The 22,089-nt window shown below is 37.8% G+C and overlaps 1 protein-coding gene across 2 annotated transcripts in view; it reads left to right on the top strand.

Annotated features, from left to right (window-relative positions):
* Positions 1–22,089, top strand: part of slc23a2 (solute carrier family 23 member 2) — a 126,147-nt gene that overhangs the window by 70,837 nt on the left and 33,221 nt on the right. For both annotated transcript variants that reach the window (XM_061928321.1, XM_061928320.1), the window contains 6 exons: positions 2,555–2,775; positions 8,076–8,171; positions 14,499–14,615; positions 15,559–15,716; positions 20,166–20,254; positions 20,356–20,423. In XM_061928321.1, coding sequence (XP_061784305.1) covers positions 2,671–2,775; positions 8,076–8,171; positions 14,499–14,615; positions 15,559–15,716; positions 20,166–20,254; positions 20,356–20,423 — 633 coding nt within the window. In that variant the 5' untranslated portion in view covers positions 2,555–2,670. The remainder of the gene's footprint in view (positions 1–2,554; positions 2,776–8,075; positions 8,172–14,498; positions 14,616–15,558; positions 15,717–20,165; positions 20,255–20,355; positions 20,424–22,089) is intronic.

The following is a 22,089-nucleotide window of genomic DNA, read 5'->3' as shown; positions in this document are numbered from 1 at the left end:
AGAAATATGGGGAAACTATAAATGTGCGCTTCATTCACTAACAATGTTACAAAAAAGATCAATTAGCTTAATACATAATGTTGGATATAAAGAACATACAAACTCTTTATTTATTGAATCACAAATATTGAAATTTTACGATTTGGTGCATTTGCAAACAGCTAAAATAATGCACAAAGCAAACTATACCCTACTACCCAAGAATGTACAACAATTGTTCTCAACAAAAGAGGAGAAATATAACCTTAGAGGGAAAATTAATTTAAAACATTTGTATGCGCGTACATACATATCCATATGTGGAATTACATTATGGAATGAATTAACTAAAGAAATCAAATAAAGCACCAATATGCCCAGTTTAAGAGACTGTTCAAACTACAAGTGTTCACAAAGTACAAAGAACAACAATTATGAACATCTTGAACCTTTTTTTTTTTTTTTGAGATTATTTATGTATTTAATATTTCTTTACTTACTATGGTATTTTAATTATTTATGTATTCACTGTTCTGTTACAGAGAACAAGGAAATGGGATAAAATTGCAATGATATGAAAAGGGTTGGGATTAAATAAACTCTGCTTCTTCCTATTCCTTTTCGGACGTGCTGTAATGAAACAACTGGAAGTATGTGAGGCATTACATTGTATCGTATGCATGTTTGAAATAAACTGAAACTGAACTGACACCGAAATAGTTACTGTGCATTGGGTAACTTGCTTACTGCTTCTCGCATTTACGTCTTAACAGGGTGTTCTTTAAATATTTTCTGGAATTTTCTTCGCTCCCCTAAAAACTCTCCTCTCATGGAAAAACTAGATCTTATTTCCCCACCTTCAACATGTTGCTAAATCTAGTTTATGCTTTTTAAAAATGTTTATACCTTATACTTTTAAAAAAAGTGCTGGCCCTATCATATGATTTATTAGCCTGGTTTGGGTCAGTAATGTTTTTTAGAATGTTGTGTAGTTTACTGCCTATTTCTATTACTGTCTGGCTGATAAGCAGATCAAAGTAACTCTCACAATGCTTTTTAAACAGATGCCAATTCTGAGTACCGTATTTTTCGGAGTATAAGTCGCTCCGGAGTATAAGTCGCACCGGCCGAAAATGCATAATAAAGAAGGAAAAAAACCTATATAAGTCGCACTGGAGTATAAGTTGCATTTTTTGGGGAAATTTATTTGATAAAACCTAACACCAAGAATAGACATTTGAAAGGCAATTTAAAATAAATAAAGAATAGTGAACAACAGGCTGAATAAGTGTACGTTATATGACGCATAAATAACCAACTGAGAACGTGCCTGGTATGTTAACGTAACATATTATGGTAAGAGTCATTCAAATAACTATAACATATAGAACATGCTATACGTTTACCAAACAATCTGTCACTCCTAATCGCTAAATCCGATAATCTTATATGTCTAGTCTTTTACGTGAATGAGCTAAATAATATTATTTGATATTTTACGGTAATGTGTTAATAATTTCACACATAAGTCGCTCCTGAGTATAAGTCGCATCCCAGGCCTAACTATGAAAAAAAACTGCGACTTATAGTCCGAAAAATACGGTAGTCTAATGCCGCACTTGAAAAAATAAATACATATTTTTACATAGCTGTGCAAGAGTGACAGTATACAGCACTACAATTTTGGCACTGGATCCATTTATTAATTAATCCTATAAATCAGGTTAAATCAGGTTACCATCAACCTGCTGGGGACTGCAGATGAAAATCAGCCTTTGGCTACAAACTGTCATATTTATATTTTATATGTTCATTAATGTGCATTGCATAATGCCACAAAGTTATAACAAATGTCAACTTCCTATGAAGAGTTTTATTGTACATCTATAAACAAGCTTATTGGTGTGTCTAGCGGGACAGATGAAAGTTAAGTCGGAAAAAATGCAGTCGTTTATAAATAATTTAATGTTTCTCCGCGGCCCGGTGAGCAAATGCGTCACGGACCGGTACAGGTCCCTGGACCGGTGATTGGGGACCACTGCTATAAATGACTCTGTGTTGGAAGCCTTCACTAACATTAGATGAAGGACATGTATAGGCCTGCTATACTGATTGACAGAGCTCAAGGCCTCGTTTTACACAAACAAAAGTTGCCATGACGTCAGAATGAAGACAAACATAGCTACCACTTTTTTACCTCCTCCATCTCAGAATCTTACTGACAATTATGCTATTGTATTTCATTTGTCTTCCCTAACTTTTAATCTTCTCTATCTCTCCTGGTATCGTCACAGACAACTTATTTTGTGCTGTACTTTTATTATTCATGAATAATTTAGAATTCAAACAGATGTGTTGCATTGGCTTTCCATTGTGGGTTCAGCTGCTATAAAACCAAAAAAGATGTACCGGTAGTCACTTCCACTTTTGTTAGATGAACAAGGATTGTAGTTGCAATGTTATATACATAACTGAGATGGGTTAAAAACTACTTAGGAGTATCTGACGACAATTTGAATTATTTTAATCCTGATATTAATCCTTCTGTTTATTATTTGTCTTTTGTTCTCCCAAGCAAATAAGACATCTCTGGATGATGTAATCAGACTGAAGGACTCATCTACAGTGTTGACGCCAGAGCGGGAAAAAGGCAGGAAGGAGGGAGAGTGGGCGTACTGTGACGATACAAACATGGGCGTGGGCAAGAACACCTCTTCCAAGCCGATGGACAGCGGGAGCGAGGAAGGGAAATATGAAGAGGAAAGCAAACACGGAGCGGACTTTTACCCTATTCCGGTACATGCATGTGTTTTTTTTTAATGCAAAATAACACACCTAACCCACAATATTCAGCTATGTTCTTACATATACAGTTGTGGTCAAAAACTTGTAAAGAACATAATGTCATGGCTGTCTTGAGTTTCCAATACTTTCTACAACTCTTATTTTTTTGTAATAGAGTGATTGGAGGACATACTTGTTGGTCACAAAAAACATTCATAAAGTTTGGTTCTTTTATGAATTTATTATGAGTCTACTGAAAATGTGTCCAAATCTGCTAGGTCAAAAGTATACATACAGCAATGTTAATATTAGGTTACATGTCCCTTGGCAAGTTTCACTGCAATAAGGCGCTTTTGGTAGCCATCCACAAGCTTCTGATTGAATTGTTAACCACTCCTCTTGACAAAATTGGTGCAGTTCAGTTAAAGTTGTTGGTTTTCTGACATGGACTTGTTTCTTCAGCATTGTCCACATGTCAGGACTTTGGGAAGGCCATTCTAAAACCTTAATTCTAGCCTGATTTAGCCATTCCTTTACCACTTTTGACTTGTGTTGGGGTCATTGTCCTGTTGGAACACCCAACTGCGCCCAAGACTGATGATTTTAGGTTGTCCTGAAGAATTTGGAGGTGATCCTCCTTTTTCAATGTCCCATATACTCTCTGTAAAGCAGCAGTTACATTGGCAGCAAAACAGGCCCAGAGCATAATACTACCACCACCATGCTTGACGGTAGGATGATGTTCCTGGGAATAATGGCCTCACGTTTTCTCCTCCAAACATATTGCTGGGTATTGTGGCCAAACAGCTCAATTTTTGTTTCATCTGACCACAGACGTTTTCTCCAGAAGGTCTTATCTTTGTCCATGTGATGTCAGATGAAACAAAAATTGAGCTGTTTGGCCACAATACCCAGCAATTTGTTTGGAGGAGAAAAGGTGAGGCCTTTAATCCCAGGAACACCATCCCTACGGTCAAGCATGGTGGTGGTAGTATTATGCTCTGGGTCTGTTTTGCTGCCAATGGAAATGGGACAATAAAAAAGGAGGATTACCTCCAAATTCTTCAGGACAACCTAAAATCATCAGCCCGGAGGTTCGGTCTTAGGCACAGTTGGGTGTTCCAACAGGACAATGACCCCAAACACACGTCAAAAGTGGTAAAGGAATGGCTAAATCAGGCTAGAATTAAGGTTTTAGAATGGCCTTCCCAAAGTCCTGACTTAAACGTGTGGACAATGCTGAAGAAACAAGTTCATGTCAGAAAACCAACAAATTTAGCTGAACTGCACCAATTTTGTCAAGATGAATGGTCAAAAATTCAACCAGAAGCTTGTGGATGGCTACCAAAAGCGCCTTATTGCAGTGAAACTTGCCAAGGGACATGTAACCAAATATTAACATTGCTGTATGTATACTTTTGACCCAGCAGATTTGGTCTCATTTTCAGTAGACGCGTAATAAATTAATAAAAGAACCAAACTTCATGAATGTTTTTTGTGACCAACAAGTATGTGCTCCAATCACTCTATCACAAAAAAATAAGAGTTGTAGAAATTATTGGAAACTCAAGACAGCCATGACATTGTTCTTTACAAGTGTATGTATACTTCTCTCTCTCTCTCTCTCTCTCTCTCTCTCTCTCTCTCTCTCTCTCTCTCTCTCTCTCTCTCTCTCTCTCTCTGTCTCTCTCTCTGTCTCTGTCTCTGTCTCTGTCTCTGTCTCTGTCTCTGTCTCTGTCTCTGTCTCTGTCTCTGTCTCTCTGTCTCTGTCTGTCTGTCTGTCTGTCTGTCTGTCTATACATTTGCTCAAATGGGAAAATAATATAGCAACAACTCTATCGTAAAACTTAAATGTACGGTGGCCTGGAAGTGCAAAACACTATTATTTCATTTAACAAATTACAATTTCAGGCTGCACGGTGATACAGGGGTTAGTCCTGGTGCCTCACAATAACAAGGTCCTGGGTTCGATTCCCATGCTTGGGTCTTTCTTTGTGGAGTTTGGTTGTTCTCCCCATGACTGCATGGGTTCCCTTCAGGTACTCCGGCTTCCTTCCACCTCCAAAGACATGCAACCGAGGATAGGCTGATTGGCAACACTAAATTGGCCCTAGTGTTTGAATGTGAATATGAATGTTTGTTTGTCTAACTGTGTTGGCCCTACGATGAAGTGGCGACTTGTCTAGGGTGTACCCCGCCTTCTGCCTGAATGCAGCTGGTATAAGCTCCAACACCCTCGCAACCCCGAGAGGGACTAGTGGTAGAAAATGGATGGATGTTTCAGAAAACAAGTTAACAAAAATTTTAATTATTTTCAATTTCAGAAAACACAAATACAAAAGACAAAACACTTGATAATTTCAGAAAAACAAATTAACAAAAAATTAAACACTTAAAGATTTCAGAAAACACATAAACAAAAGCCGAAACAACTTACGTTTTCATAAAGCGGAAAGGGAATTTCTCAAATCCCAGATTGACAGCTAAATTAGCCAATCATTCTGTTCATGTCCGCAGAGTGCCGAAAAGGTAATTAAAGACTCAGCTGATGTGGACAAAATTATTGGTTGGTTTAGCTGTCAATTAGGGATTTGAGAAATTACCTTTCCGCTTTATGAAATGTAAGTTGTTTCGGCTTTTGTTTTTGTGTTTTCTGAAATTGTATATTGTTTCGTCTTATTTTGTTTTCTGTAATTGTAATTCCCCCCCCCCCCCCCCCCCCCTTCCCCCCTTTGGATGGATGGATGGTAATTTGTTTCATGAAATGTTAGTGTTTTGCACTTCCAGGCAACCGTACAGAAGTCACAGTCTGTTGTGGTGGAAACTGATTCCAACCTCAAGTATTATCTTGTGACCCTTTCTCAAAATTAAATACATAAAAGCAGCCAAGATAAGATCCTCATTGACACGTAATATTCACATGACTTTTTTTTTTAAGTTATGCAAATACAACCATTTTTTTCAACAAATATTTGCAGAAAGAACTCTTCCTTACCTTGTATTTCAATATTCCAATGCTGTTTTCTGCTCTGATTACAAAAGTGGCAGTGAATCTTGTCTGCTTTCGAGTCCTCTCTCAATATTCTGCTGGTTTTCACAAAATCAGAGGAAGGAAATGTGAAAGATTTTTAGTTTCCTCCTCGGTTGTTTTGTGAAGAGCTGTTTTTTACATCAAAGCTTCCACTTATTATTTCCAGAGACACACCATAAGGAGGAAGTGTGTTATGTGAATATGTTGAAATGGTGTATAATTCTGACTCCATATTATGTGACTTGAAGTTTCAAGAAAATAGCCTTCTTATGCAAAACAAAATTGTCCCCTGCAGAGTATGCTAGTTCTTACTTCTGAGGAGGATGTAGTGGAGATGAGAGGTGTCCAAAGTGTAGCTCGCACCTAAATTTGTTTGTTGGCTCGCAGCATTGTCAGAATAAAATCTAGAAAAAAACATCAGTAAAATGTAAGAAAAAAAGAACAAAAAGATTCAATGCACTTATTTTTGAAAAAGCTGAAATAACTAGGGGAGCAACGATTATTGGTATTAATGCTTTTATGAGTGTAACTTATAGAAATGAATAACATACGGGCAGCATGAAGTGCCCAAAACATTAAATATACGTATCGGTACATAGTTTTTGCAAAGCCGCATGCAGTAAGTGGACATGAGAGCAGTGATGTGTGGCAGGGCTAGAGGGGGGGGGTTACCCACATATGCGGTCCTCTCCAAGGTTTCTCATAGTCATTCACATCGACGTCCCACTGGGGTGAGTTTTTCCTTGCCCGTATGTGGGCTTTGTACCGAGGATGTCGTTGTGGCTTGTGCAGCCCTTTGAGACACTTGTGATTTAGGGCTATATAAATAAAGATTGATTGATTGATTGAAAGTCCGTTTTATCTGACTAATCGATTAATCGAACCAACTCATCGATAGATTACTATCTATTTGTATCATTTCCTTCCCAAAATAAAACAATTGTGCAGTCAAATTATACATGTTTTTAATCAGATGAATCACACTTTTGAATTTGGATTAATCATGATTAATCAGAGGTTATTACTGGCTTAAAATATTTGTATTGGGTTTAAAAAGTTAATGCAACAAATGCAGTTTTGATGTCAGCATGTCATACAGGAATTAAAAAAAAATGCTTGAATGCACATAATTTATTTGCTCAGACTTGATAACGTTGTTGCTCTAGGGTAAACTGGGTAACACATGGCACACTGACAAAGCTTAACCTATTGTTACTATGGCGGTCTACAAGGTTGATATAGGTTGCTTCTCTGTCTTCCCCTCCATTTTTCTGCATTCTTTTGTATCTCTAGTTATCATTACGTATATGTATTGTTGCATTTGAACAACTGTATTGTTGGTAATAGAGGTAAATTATTGGTATTGTTCATTATCAATAGCACTATTTCTATTGGTATTTGTATTGATCCATTTGTAGTGTAATAATGCTCATTGTCATTTCTGTATTATTTATTTCGCTAACTGCTTCTTTGCTGTCACTTTTACCATCATATTTGTACATGTCGTATTTGCTGATGTTGCTCTATTGTTGTTGTTGTTATTGTTGTGTTTGCTGTTGTTGTTTTTGTCTTTCAGTCTAATCCCACTCTTGTCCCCACAATTTCCCCCTCTGTCTTCCTTTTTTTCTCTTTCTATCCCCTCCTGCTCCGGCCCGGCTGCACCAAATGATAATATAAATACATTTAATAAAGTCAAATACAAATAAGGCAACAAGAGAAGTATCCTACACTTCTATTTTGTAAAGTAAATCTGAACAGCCGATATGGGCATCTACATCAACTATATGATTTGCCTGGGAAGCTGAACAGGACAAAAAAAAAAAAGACTTGATAACAGTTTAATCTAAAGTTTAGTCAAGGTGTATTTTGAAATAAGAAAGTTAAATCGATTGGAATACATGTAGCTAGATGCTAGGTAAATAAATTATTAGATGGGTAGACGAGTTGAGAGACAGGTATACCGAGATGTAGGTAAAAGTGAGAAAGGTAGAGATAATAAATGGGTAGATAAATTGGCGATGTGTTTAGGTGCTTTTGATTGGAGAAATTAGATGTATTTGATTAAGTAGATTAGTATAGATATAGATATTTGGTAAATATGGTAGGCATGTAAACAGAAAGACCTAATTGATGGTAACGGAAAATAAACATTGCAAATCAGCCATATGCAAATGAAGCAGGCACCAAGAAAGCATAACCATTACAGTAAACGCATACACCACACTGTGATCAGGAGATTGTTTTGATCTTTTATATGTCAAACATAATTTTGTCTGTTTAGGTGGTGGTAAATGGAGTGGGCGGTGCCAATGGAGACCAGGATACGGAGAACACAGAGTTAATGGCCATCTACACTAAAGTCCAAGGAGTAGAAAAGGTAACGCATTGCGTTTAACTGGGTAAGGTGAATTCTTCCCACTCCCTTCCAGGCAAAACTGGACAATCATACATTACATACTATACATTACCTTTTGCACTATATTAAATTATATTATTATGTGTTGTTAACTTTGTACTTTTTTTGTTATTATTTTTTATGTCGTTGCCTGAAATAAATGAAATATGAAAAAAAATAAATGAAAGGTCATCACGATGTCATACTGTCACATGTTAAAAATTCTGACCCAACCCACATGTTCTAAGCTCTCAAAAGTGCTGGAGCTTAGTCGTCGTGTACATTTTCTTCTTTTACTGCTGTTCATTTTATATTGTAATATTTTGATACAGAGATTTTCTTTTTCTGATACACTTGACTGGACAAAAACCTGCAAACGTTTTTCCTAAATACAAAATACAATGAGTAATGACTTCCATCCATTCATTTTCTAACGCTTGTGCCTCTCTGGGCCACGGGGAAATAAAGCCTATCCCAGCAGCATTCGGGCGGAAGGCATGAGTAGCTAAATGAGGTAAAGGTTACCCTAGATCCGGAATGTTTTCTGTGTCCAATTAAACATAAATGTTTAGCTATAAGATCCTACATATCAATCAAACTTTATTTATATAGCACTTTTCATGCACATGCAAGTGTCAACACTAAGTGCTTTACACTAAAACAGAGAGAGGAAAGAACCGCAAATGCACCCACAGCACTATTGACTAGGGATGTCCCGATCCAGGTCTTTGCACTTCCGATACGATACCGATACTGACCGATACTGGCCTATCCGAGCATGTATTAAAGTTTAAAGTTATTTAGCCTACTTAGTTGTCAGAATCATGTTGAAAAGGGTTTTAGTACTCTTGATAACAACTAGCCAGCTGAATTAGGTGAGTTTGAATAATACACAATGGTTGGTAACAAGAAACTGACATGTTTATTCAAGGATAAACACAAAATAGACAAAATTATACATGACAAACAGAAATGGCATCATTGAACTAGGGATGGGCGATATGGCCTTTTTTTAATATTGCGATATTTTAAGGCCATATTGCGATACACGATATATATCTCCATATTTTGCCTTAGCCTTGAATGAACACTTGATGCATATAATCACAGCAGTATGATGATTCTATTTGTCTACATTAAAACATTCTTCTTCATACTGCATTAATATATGCTACTTTTAAACTTTCATGCAGAGAAGGAAATCATAACTAAAAAAATCACTATTTTTTTCATACGGTGTTTATCTGGAAATGTTTGCCTCGGCATTTTGATGGTGTGGACGTGTGGCACCGAATGGAGATAAGCGTCTCGACAGACGTTACAATATTTGAACAATGATGACGAAAACTGTTTTCTCTGTCGTGTCCGTGTGTCGAAAATTGTTATGCGCTTATTTTTTTATTTGATTTTGTGCGTGGCGTAGATTTGCCGTGCGCAGAGGACGCTTGAGCAGTGCGCAATTTATGGCGTCACATTAATGCCAGAAATCCAAGTGCATAAAAACTGTTATCGCGCGCTGATTCTTCACTTCGTGCGCGCGCGCGACACCCTTTTGCGCGCGCGCGTGGTGCCTTCATGCACACGCACGTGGTGCCTTTCTGCACGCGCGCCGTCTCGGTCTGTGCGCTCTCTGTGTACTCCTGGCATCTCTCCTCGCGCTGTCATGTTTCTTTTTGGCACTTTGGGGGCGGGTATGCTTAGACGGCCCCTCCTTTCTGATTGGCTCTGAGCATTTTTCATATGACCAATCATTCTCCAGCGTAGCAACGTTGTAGCCATCTTACCTCGGACAGCTAGCCTCAATCATTACATTGATGTCAATGGTACATGTACTAATTACATTACCATAACTTGCTCGATTTTCGACCAATTTACAAACGGTTTGCCTTGTTTCAAATCTTATTACATGTAGATATGACATAGGATGCTGTACCTGTTGAAATTACCTCTTTTGCTTTAAAAAAAAAAAATTACTTAATTGTGCAACATAGTTGTGTAGGGTCAGTGTTAGTCAGTTCTCTGATTATTTTAAACTGTTTCAGAATACATTATTAAAAGGCTATTTTTAACATTTTAAAAACAAAATTCAAATATTATTTTATTACTTTTATGGCTGAATCAAAAGAAATTCCATAAATTAGAAAACAAATGTTCAAGAAGAAGGGAAATTATAAAATAATGTTATGGTCGGATGTTATTGCTGGTGGACCAGTTCTGGCTGAAAGATGTGATTATGGTGTTTGTTGTCTTATTATTTATTTGGGTCACATTTTGTATTACCCTGTATTGTGTTTATGTGGTATGAAATAACTTTCATCAGCGTGCAACATTTTTTTATCCACTTCTTCCTCCGTACATCTTGATACATATTGACGATGACCCGCCCTGCTATACTTCTGATTGGCTCTGAGCATTTTTCCCCTGACCAATCAGAAAGAAGGGGCCGTCTAAGCTTCCCGCCCCCAAAGTGCCAAAACGAAACATGACAGCGCACAGACCGATACGGCGCACAAAGTGCAGAATCAGCGCGCAATAACAGTTTTTATGCGCTCGGATTTTTGGCACTAATGTGACGCCATAGCAATTGCACAGGCGCGTACGGCTGCGCTAGCACCACAGCTAACGTTAGCCATGCTGCTACCTCTCTGCTGGGAGAGGGCGTATACGTATGTGACGTATGACGTGACGTGTGTCGTGACAGTATGTGACGTGTGTAAGAAGGTGCGCTTGCTGTCTGTGAGAAGGAGAGACAGGAAAGAGTGAGAAGAGCCTGTCGTGTAATGCCAGCAGCTAAAAGCAACTGCGTGAGAATCCAAAGACGTGTGGATGTGTTGAAGGTGTGCTGGAAAATGCGGAACGGAAATTAGGGAGCAGTAGAAAAGTGGAATGTATTATTTAAATCGGTGCGTTGGACAACACGGACCGGAGTTTTTTTTAAACTGGATCTGGATCGGCATTTTCCCATGCTTTGCCGATACGCATTTTTTTGGAAATATCGGCGGCCGATCCGATCCAAATATCGCATCAGGACATCCCTACTATTGACAATAACAAAACATGGCATGGCACCGAGGAAAAAGGCCACCTTTGAGGTATTCACACTGGAGAATTAATAAACTACACAAAAATGGTACAAAGCATATTTAAAAATGTGTGTAAAATAATACATTAATAAATTAATTAAAAAAACATTACATTTAGACAATAATAGCAGTAATTATAGCAATAAATAAAATAAAAAAATAACTAACAGTTTAGCCTGATAAAATGTGTGTATTTAAACTTAAAACAAAAAAAAAACAACTGTCTCTGCAGTCTTAAGGCTCTCTGCAGACTGTGCCACAGGTGGGGGTCATAGTGGCTAAATGTCGCTTCACTGTGGGCCTTTGTTCTTGTGTTTGGTAAAGATAAAAGGCCAACGCTAGAGAACCTCAAGATCCGCAAGGGTTGATATGGTAAAAGCAGGTCAGATAGATAAGAAGGCGCAAGGCCATTAAAACAGGTGTAATGTGCTCCCGCCCTCTGGTCCTTGTCAGCACGCGTGAAACTGAGTTTTGTGATAATTGTAGAGTTCTAATATTTTTTGGGGGGGGAAGACCTGAGAGCAGGGCATTACAATATTCTAAACGACAGGAAATAAAACCATACATTAGCACCTCCGTGTTGGCCTGAGAGAGAAACGAGCAAACTCTGGCTTTGTTCTTAAGTTGATAAAAAGTTATTTTTGTAATATTATTTAAGGTGGGATAAAAGTCAGCTCGGAGTCAAAAATCACGCCCAGATTTTTAATGGATTGTGTAGGCTTAAAATCTTGTAATTTTGGTAAAAGTTTCTCTCTCTGGCCTTCATGATCTATAACTAAAACCTCTGATTTGTCCTGGTTGAGCTGTAGGAAATTCACTGCCATCCATGAATTGATGTCTTTGTCATCAGAAGATAAAGCAATGTATCATCAGCGTAACTGGAAACTGATGCTGTGTCCTAATGATTTCCCTTAGAGGCAGCATATAAAAATAAAAAAGAATGGGACCTAAAGCATAAGCACATCTGATTACAATGTGATCTCATGAGAGCTATATAAGAATCTTTAAAGATGACATATGATACACTTTTCTGACCTATTAATGTTGTGATCGGCGAATCTATTTAAGTTGTTTACTTTTGACCTTGTCTGAAAATAAAAGAGCGAAGATGTTTGTCTTCAAGATGGAAAAGGAACGGTGTACATTTTCAAAAGATAAATACCGATACTTTTGGAGAGGGTGGGGCATTGAAGGTTTTCAATTAAATCTAAAGGGAACCCTTTTACAAACAAACAACTTGCAGACATACACAGAAAGTGGGTTATAAATGTGACTGTGGAGTAAGGATGTAACAATAAAGGGTACAACAATAACCATGGTAAAACTCCCCGACGGTTAATATTACCATTTTATTTAAAATTATTGTAAAACCGTGATTGATACCTGCACTTTGATAAACTTATAGACTGGTGACACTGCTATTTCATTGAAGAAGCAAGCTAGTGGTGTCTCGCTAGCTATATAATAATAATTATTATTAACATAAACACATGGCTGTCTGAGTAATAACTAAGCTATTCAATTGTTAACATTGAACATACAGAAAGTGCTCTCTTAGAACCGAGTGATAGATCTATACTCAGACCAATATTACAGAGTCCACAGCGGTAGGTGCCCAACACCTGTTTTTTCTTTTCTCAAAAATGAAAGAAGATAAACAGTCAAACAGTCAAATAAAAATGTGACTCTCAAAGCCAGAATGTGTCTCTTCTGCCAAGACAGTAAAGTGTATCTATTTATTTTATTTAATATTTTAAACTAACTCAACATAATGCCCTGTGTGTACAATTACTTTCTGAGCACATTCACCAATACTGTGATAATAATAACATGATAATTTTGTTCACATTTTTATATCATTATATCCCTACTGTTTAGCAAAATGTACACCGTAGCATATCCATTACATTTTATATACACCACATATGTGCAATATGTGTAAAATCTGAATGAACATCGTCACCAAAAACTGAAAATGCAACCTTTTTGAAGACTCTCACTTAATAAAATATGGGTTTACGTCATAGAGAAATAGATATTATTTATCCAGGCATTCCTTCATAAGACAAGTCTTTGGTTAATCAAAAATAATTTCATACTTTTTACAGTGAAAATAATTATCTGTTAAACCACAGCAACTGCATTAAACTGGACACTAGTGCACACTTTTCATGTTGTCACTGTGACAGTGCACTTTTCTTTTCTGGCAATGTGAAAGCACATGTGGAGTATACAAACTTTCCCGTTCTATTTTTAAGCACTGTGGTCACTTTCAAGAAGTTGATTAATAGAGTAAACTATGTATTTGAAATAGGATATACAGCATACTATATCTGGCATTTTATCTTCTGCAAAAGTGTTGATTTTGAATGTCTTTATATTTATTACTTCTTTTTTTCTTCTAATGTCATGTTTTGGGCCGATTAACTTAAAGGACAACTATCGATGTACTGATACTTTGCTGTGTTGGATTAGTGGTGAGCATGGTAAGTTAAGAAGTAAAGGGCGTTTTTTAGACCTTTAGGTGGCAATAAACTTGATCCACTTCTGTACAATTGCAATAAATGGAAATTGATAATTTCAACACCAGTGCATTGTTTTTTGACTCTGTTTGTCCATGCACATTTGTCGATGATTTATTACTGTCATTTAGTGCAGTGGTCCCCAACCACCGGGCCGCGGCCCGGTACCGGTCCGTGGATCGTTTGGTAACGGGCCGCACAAGAAATAAAATAAAAAATAAATACTTTTTTTTAATTTTTTTTATTAAATCAACATAAAAGAACACAAGATGCACTTACAATTAGTGCACCAACCCAAAAAAAACTCCCTCCCCCATTCACACTCATTCGCACAAAAGGGTTGTTTCTTTCTGTTATTAATATTTCTGGTTCCTACATTATATATCAATATAGATCAATACAGTCTGCAGGGATACAGTCCGTAAGCACACATGATTGTATTTTTTAATGACAAAAAAAACCACATTCACCCCCGGTCCGTGGGACAAATTTTCAAGCGTTGACCGGTCCGCAGTTACAAAAAGGTTGGGGACCACTGATTTAGTGTAAATATATACAACTTGTATTTTAAACTGCATTTTTATGAACAATGTATAACTATTGCAACATACCTGCATTGTCATAATCACAATATGGCAATATTGCATTGAATTGTATGGTGAAGTCCTTGCCAATACCCAGCCCTCGTGTGTCTGTGTGTTTAGAGCTCAATGTCGGAGACGTTGGACAGCTCAGACAGTACGGATCTGAAAAGGATGGACATGATTTATATTATAGAGGACACTCCGCCTTGGTACCTGTGTGTGTTTCTTGGGCTACAGGTAAATACACAATCTTTACTTATGTCTTTGCTTCATACTATTTGTTTTTTGAGAGTGGATTAATGTGTTTCTTTGAAATCATCAATCATCTCAATGTTGTGTAGGCAAGGTGTGATGCATCCTGGTTGCACTTAAAAAAACAAACAAAAAAAACAAGTCTACCCATGCTGCTGCTAAATGTGTGCACGCAATTTTGGTATACAAGAACCGTACTGGATTTAATGAGCCATTTGCAGTTTCACTGTACAGTCCCGTGTGTTCTTAGACTTCCATCCATCCATTTTCTACCGCTTATTCTATTCGGGGTGGCGGGGGGCGCTGGAGCCTATCTCAGCTACAATCGGGCGGAAGGCAGGGTACTTGCATGGCTTAATTTTTGAGACAAGCATATGCTACTGGCAGGATCAACCAGGTAGACTTGTGGCGTGAAGGTTTCGCCCTTCGCTCGTTAAGTTACGGGAGGGAATTTTTACTGCTTGTTGGACTGTGCGAGAAATTTCAAGTCAACCTTATGGGGATAAATTACAGCCATGTGTTTTTTAAGGGAAATAATTGCACAGGCAACACAGTTGGGGTGCATGTTTTCACAAATATTCCTCTTTTTGTGTGCAGTGGTTCATCAGTAGAAAAGTCAGCTTACATAAACAAATACATACTATCACAAAGTGTGGTGTATACAGTATCATTAACAATTGAAGTATTGGGATTCAGTGCAGTTGTCTACAACCATGCATTTCTATTTTGCTTTGTGAAGGTTAAATGTTGGTATTAGATCTCATCAAATTTAAATATAAAGTAAAGGATTAAGCTTTGACTTGTGAATGCAATCATATATTGACTGGCAGTCACATCACATGGATGAGTCCAAATGCTTAGATTGCGTTTGAAGCAGTGCAAAAACATTTTCAACATACAGCCTTAACTAATTTGTTGTTCTTTCCAGCACTATTTAACATGTTTTAGCGGAACCATAGCGGTGCCGTTCCTTCTCGCTGAAGCCATGTGCGTCGGTTACGACCAGTGGGCCACCAGCCAGCTTATAGGAACCATCTTTTTTTGTGTGGGGATCACCACCCTCTTACAAACCACACTGGGCTGCAGGTACACACACTCACACATTACTCAAGCATCCATCTACATGCAATTCAAACTCTGTTCTTCCACTCCTAACGCTCTTTGGCAGAGATGGCTATTGTCTTTGATAAGGGTCTTTCCCCCTTCCTCGGTCCTCTGCATGTCATTCTAAAGTGTCTTAAGTGAGTGCTTGCTTAAGTTTAGTGCAGACTGATCCTGTGTGACTCCAGGCAAGCAGCGTGAGAAACATGAGGGTTGTGCTATGCGACTAAAGCTAAAATCCATTGTTGTCTACCCGTCTTGAAGTAGAACTGCACTTTTTTTGGAATGTTGCCTATCGTTCACAATCATTATGAGAGGCAAGAAGGTTTTTCGCTTTCTAACATAAAAATTGGCTAATTCTTTGTAGCTCGCAATGCAGCTAATGGATCGATTCTACCTCTAATTCACCTTAAAAATGCATTCTAACAATGTCAACAGGCACTTAATTCGTCCCCCCCAAATTCAAGACTCTCATGGGAAAAAATGCATTCTACTATTTTGCCACTACACAGTGGAATGCACTACCAACAGACCTTAAAATTCGAACTTCCCTACTAAATTTTAAAACTACCATAAAATCTTGGCTCAGCTCAACAGCTACCTGATCTGAACCAAAATTGATCCCCAGCAACTTTCCGAAGCATCAAGCAGGTTTATATGTGGTTATAGTGTATATATATTTTCTCATTCTGTTTTGCATACTCTTGGAGCCAACATGTGCATAGTCCTGTACATAGTGTTATGTACATAGTGTATATACCCCTCCGTCCCCCCATTTTTTGTATATATTGTTTTTCAAATCACCTGACATGTATACTGTGTATATGTACATAATTTATCCATTTTTAATGTAATTGTTTATATACATGTTACAGGTTATATATCTTTTATTATTGAATGTATCAAATGTGATGAATATTTAATGAACCACAATGGAAACAAGCCTTTTGGCTTTTTGTGCCATCCATTTGCCTTTTTAAAGCATTACATGGATTCAATTCTTTAAGATGTCAATAAACTTCTCAATCAATTAATCAATCAAAACAATACTTAATTTACAATCAGTAGCCTGTATTATAACCAAACTGTAGCAACTTTGTTTTTGTAAGAGCGAACATTGATAAATGATTTTTCTAGCGCACTAACACATCGGCGTGCTACGGTATTAACTGTAGAAGCTAACTACAGAAAGAGATAAGCTAGCTTCTACTTCAGCATGAAACGCATTTGAATTTGTAATGCACAAAACAATGTGATAAGATACCAATCTGTACTGACTGAAAAACATGGACACTCATATTACAGTATCTGTAAAGTATTAGCCCACATTTCATGTTTTGTTTGTACACAGCTAGCTCGACAGCATATGCACTGTAGTGTACGGTGATGTGCTGCGTGTATCATGATTAATGCTATAGTGACTCACTCGATGGACAGTTGTCCATTTGGTCAAGCTGGCTGGGGACGTTTCCAGTGGATTTGGTAACTCGATAATTCGGCATAGCTTGGCTCAAAAGTTCCAGATTTGCAGGGTGACTATGCTGCACACTCTGGGCTTCCGTCTGCTGCAAAGATTCCCCCTTTTTCTTGTGCTTGCTTCTATAAGCAGCAGTTCATCCTCCGTATATTTAGTTTGAAAAAGATAAGGTTGTGAATCCTCATTTGTCCAAATATATTCGTCTTCGTTGTCTATTACCAAGTCTGCCATGATTAGAGAAAACACTTGCATTTGATTCAGGGAGTAAGAACATATTTGTTGCAGGAAGTGCACTGCTCTGGAAACGGAAATAAATGTGCCGAAGAAATGGTTCCGGCTGTGTATAAAATCACCAAAATATGGTAAATATTGTACATAATACATATTGTTATGAGCATGTCTGTTACTACATTATATATAGATTGCAGCTTGTATATAAAACGTTGATGGAGGGCTTTGAAGCCTACAACGGTGACTTCCATTAGCCGCATCTTGCAAGCGTTTTTTATCATTTTTAAAATCCTTAAAAAAAAAAAAAGACTTGTGTTCATGTTCTCTCATAATGATTGTGAACGATAGGCAAATTTTTTTTTAAAAAGTGCAGTTCCCCTTTAACACTTAAAACAATCTTTTTCATCTTCTCCATTTGTACACTCACTGGCACCGTGTCAACCATTTTCAATGGTAATTATGTTCTGTTAGGATCCACAATGTCCTATGGTTAATTCAGGTATTTACACACCCTAGCAGGAGGTGACAATACAACACACTTTGAGATCTTCCCCCCCCCCTCCCCCTTCTTCAACTTTATTTTTTGGCAACCTTTTTGTAGTGTAACTGTGGGGAATGTTTGTTTATTCATCCAGAGGACATTTGTGAGGTCAGAGGTGGCCTTTAGCCAAACTGTTCCCATTAGGTTGTAAACATAGAATTGTCCAAAATATCTCTGTAAGATGAATAAATATAGTGGAGGACATGATAAATTGAGTTATCAGTATCAAGTCCAACTAACCTGCTGCCTGAATGGATCTGCTAGTGAACTTAAAACCAAACAGAGACAAAACTAAAATAACATTTATTGTAAATATTTGCAATACCTTATGTAGCTGTACATACGTGTAACTCGTATAGATAGAAAGTGGCTAGAGCAGTGGTTCTTAACCTGGGTTCGATCGAACCCTAGGGGTTCGGTGAGTCGGCCTCAGGGGTTCGGCGGAGGTCAAAACACACCCGACTCATCGTGTAAATACAAACTTCTCCCTATCGCCGTATTACGGATACGGCAACAGCTGACTGATATGCAGGTGTGTAATTTGTTGTGAGTTTATGCACTGTGTTGGTTTTGTTGTTTGAACAAGGTGATGTTCATGCACGGTTCATTTTATGCACCAGTAAAAAAAACATGGTAACACTTTAGTATGGGGAACGTATTCACCATTAATTAGTTGCTTATTAACATGCAAATTAGTAACATATTGGCTCTTAACTAGTCATTATTAAGTACTTATTAATGCCTTATTCGGCATGGCCTTATTATAACCCTAACCATAACCAAATAAGTCTAAATTAAGTCTTTATTACTTAGAATATGTTCCCCTAGTGTCCAAATAACTCTAAATTATGTCTTTGTTACTTAGAATATGTTCCCCATACTAAACTGTTACCAAAAACATATAACTTTGTCTTGAATTTGAAAAAAAAACATTTTATTTTTCACTAAAGAAGAGTTTGGTGAATGTGTATATGAAACTGGTGGGGTTCGGTACCTCCAACAAGGTTAAGAACCACTGGGCTAGAGTGAGGTTGCTCACTGTCCATCATATGGACGTGTATGAAAACTGATTAATACATTGTTATAAATTCTGTCAACTTAGTGGAATTGATTGGTGAGCATATCATGTTCTATGTTTTATTTGTACTTTTTATTCTTAAACGACTTGTAATGTTTCTTTTGTCATACTTGTCATTTTGCCTATTTAGTTGTTCAAATGTCTGTATTTATTTTGATATTTTTGCTACCTTGCAACTTCAACTTGTACAGCACTTTATGTTCAAAAGGAGCCAGCTGCCAATCCTCCTCAGCCTGTTGCATATCCATCGCCTGGAACCTTGTTTTTCTTCGCAATTGTTTTCGCTCTTGACCCCATAGTAATTCCTGAGCTATTTGTAAGAGCGAAGGAATGCATTGGCTGGCTCCGAGTAGCGGTCACGTAGCTCCAACAGTAGGGGAGTCTACCTGGAGCAGTGGTAAATGGCCGCATCGGCTACAAAGAAAAGTCCATTTACAGGACATTGACCCATGATGATTATGAGTCACATGCAGGTCAAGTAAAGCACTATTGCCTTACACATAACATTAGATCAAAACAAGTCAATGCCATAAACTACAAGTAGTGTCAAGAGTGACCATTCTTTTTTTGATGTAATAAGGCGAAATTGAGTAGATTAATTGGTTCCAACCTTTAAGGGTGCTGTCTAAAAAAAGACATTGACGTCAGCCATGGGAAGTTGAGCTACATCCATGAAGATATGGAAACAGGAGTTTAGAATATTCAGATTTGTCCAACCCTATAAAAAGATTTTGTAAAATTTGGAAAATAGATTATGCCCATGTTTGATAAAGTAATTTTGCTCACATTTTCTGTTCCTAAACTTGTAGGAATTAAAGAGGCTGTGTGAAACTTTACACGGGTGCCTAAAGGCACCAACTTTCCATATTATTTTCATCATATTCTGTTAAACCATTAAGCTTGCCGGTGGTGTTATTGTTATATCTTTTGGTTTTTAAAAAATCTGCCCCTTTAATCATTTGTGATATTTTTCACTTGTCAAGGACATTTCTTGAATGCCCTTCCCAATTTCAAGTGGAGATGCAGTCCCAATTATTTTGGCCACATAGTGTATTCAAGTCAATTATTGTTATTTTGTCTCTCCTAATGAATGCTTTTGGATTCCAGGCTGCCTTTGTTCCAGGCCAGTGCTTTTGCCTTCCTGGCCCCTGCCAGAGCCATTCTGTCACTGGACAAATGGAATTGTAACAACACAGGTAAGTCCTGTTTCAGTCCAGATCATCGGTCTTCTGTTTACAACCAAGCTTGCAGACACTACCTTTAATCGTCATCATATTGTTGTTTGTTACTTCTTCAGAGATACTCGGGACAAACAGCACAGAGATCCTCCACACAGAACACATCTGGCATCCCAGGATACGAGAAGTGAGCTAACACAAAAAAACACAAATTTAACACAAATACTTGGAAGTTGGAGAAATGGTTGACATTGAAACACCAAGTGAAACAGGAAATTAAAATGGTATTACAGGAGTACCGTATATAAGGCCAGACATGCCTTGCAGCAAATGTTATTCAACATTCCTAAATAATCGCTTATTCAACAAAAGCTGAACAGCTGCCAAGTATGGGCTACTACATAACATAGTTTTCCTACGGCAACCATGTGACTTTTTTTTGGCTTGATTTACTGTTGCTACTTGCTAATATTCATTAGCCTTTTCTTCTTGTGCCAAGCTAATTAACTAACTGTTTTCTCTGTGGCAAATGTGACATGAAACTTGTTTGGGCTCAAACAAATGGATTTTAATAAATTACATCTGGAGCACCTCTTAAGATCAAAACAAATATGGACACATAACTCTATGCCTTAAAGGGTTTCTCTTCTTTGTTCTGTATTTCTTATCAAAGATCCACTATCAAGCAAAATAGACAAACTATTTTCAAACAGCAATATCTGTCCCGAGAACCTGTTTATGAGCACAAAGGTGTTGGAAATATATCATCTCCCTCACTTGTTTGCTTCACATTTGAGTGGAGAGGAACACGAATGGTGACGTAAGCGTGTGGCGAGATTGAAGCGTAACAATATTTCTCGTCTAAGACGACCGCTATCTCGCAGACACAGGACAGAAGCCTCACCCACATTTTGAGTCTCACAAAGGGACAAACATAGCTGAGGTTTTACAAGCAGCTGTCACTGACTTGGAGCCTAAAAGAGCAAATCACATTTTGATACCGTGACATTAAATTGATTTCAGTTCATTACATTGTGCGGGGCTGATTTGAAATGCGAGTGTTTTGAAGTATTTGACTTGAATTGCAAGAGTTGGTGACATGCAACACGCAAGTGTCAGTGGCCGAGGTATGACTGGAACCGCACCGTGGCTGCCTTGTTTCATTGGTATCACCGCAGTGTTAGTTCAAGCAAATGCACAAGTCAATTAATGAACACCAACAGCGTGGCGCAGTTGGGAGAGTGGCCGTGCCAGCAACCTGAGGGTTCCTGGTTCAATCCCCACCTTCTACCAACCTCGTCACGTCCGTTGTGTCCTTGAGCAAGACACTTCACCCTTGCTCCTGATGGGTCGTGGTTAGGGCCTTGCATGGCAGCTCCCGCCATCAGTGTGTGAATGTGTGTGTGTGTGTGTGAATCGGTGAATGTGGAAATCGTGTCAAAGCGCTTTGAGTACCTTGAAGGTAGAAAAGCGCTATACAAGTATAACCCATTTACATTTAACATCATCGACTGGCAATTAAAAAGTGCCTGCCTGCAAATGTATTTATCTGAGTTTGATACACAAGACACGATGGAACAGCACTGTGGATATGCTGGCTCATCACTTCTAGCAGCAAGAGCTTTATTCAATTGTATGCATTTAAATTAAACTTTTATAATTTGTAGTTGTCGTTTAAATTTGTGGGAAGAAGCTTAAAAGTCAAAAGCTCATGCATAGTTCATGCAGACAAAGCCCTAAAACATTTCAAAATGCGCTTGCGTTGTTTTGTGACTCCCTTAAATAAACGTCTGTTGGTCCACTCATATATTTTGTCACTGCAGTTTTCTAATAAAGGTCAACATATCATCTCG

The sequence above is a fragment of the Nerophis lumbriciformis genome, linkage group LG33 (assembly GCF_033978685.3).
Source record: "Nerophis lumbriciformis linkage group LG33, RoL_Nlum_v2.1, whole genome shotgun sequence".
In the NCBI taxonomy this organism is placed as follows: Eukaryota; Metazoa; Chordata; class Actinopteri; order Syngnathiformes; family Syngnathidae; genus Nerophis; species Nerophis lumbriciformis.
Note: the sequence above shows the minus strand (reverse complement) of the source record. Positions and strands in the feature narration are given on the sequence as shown.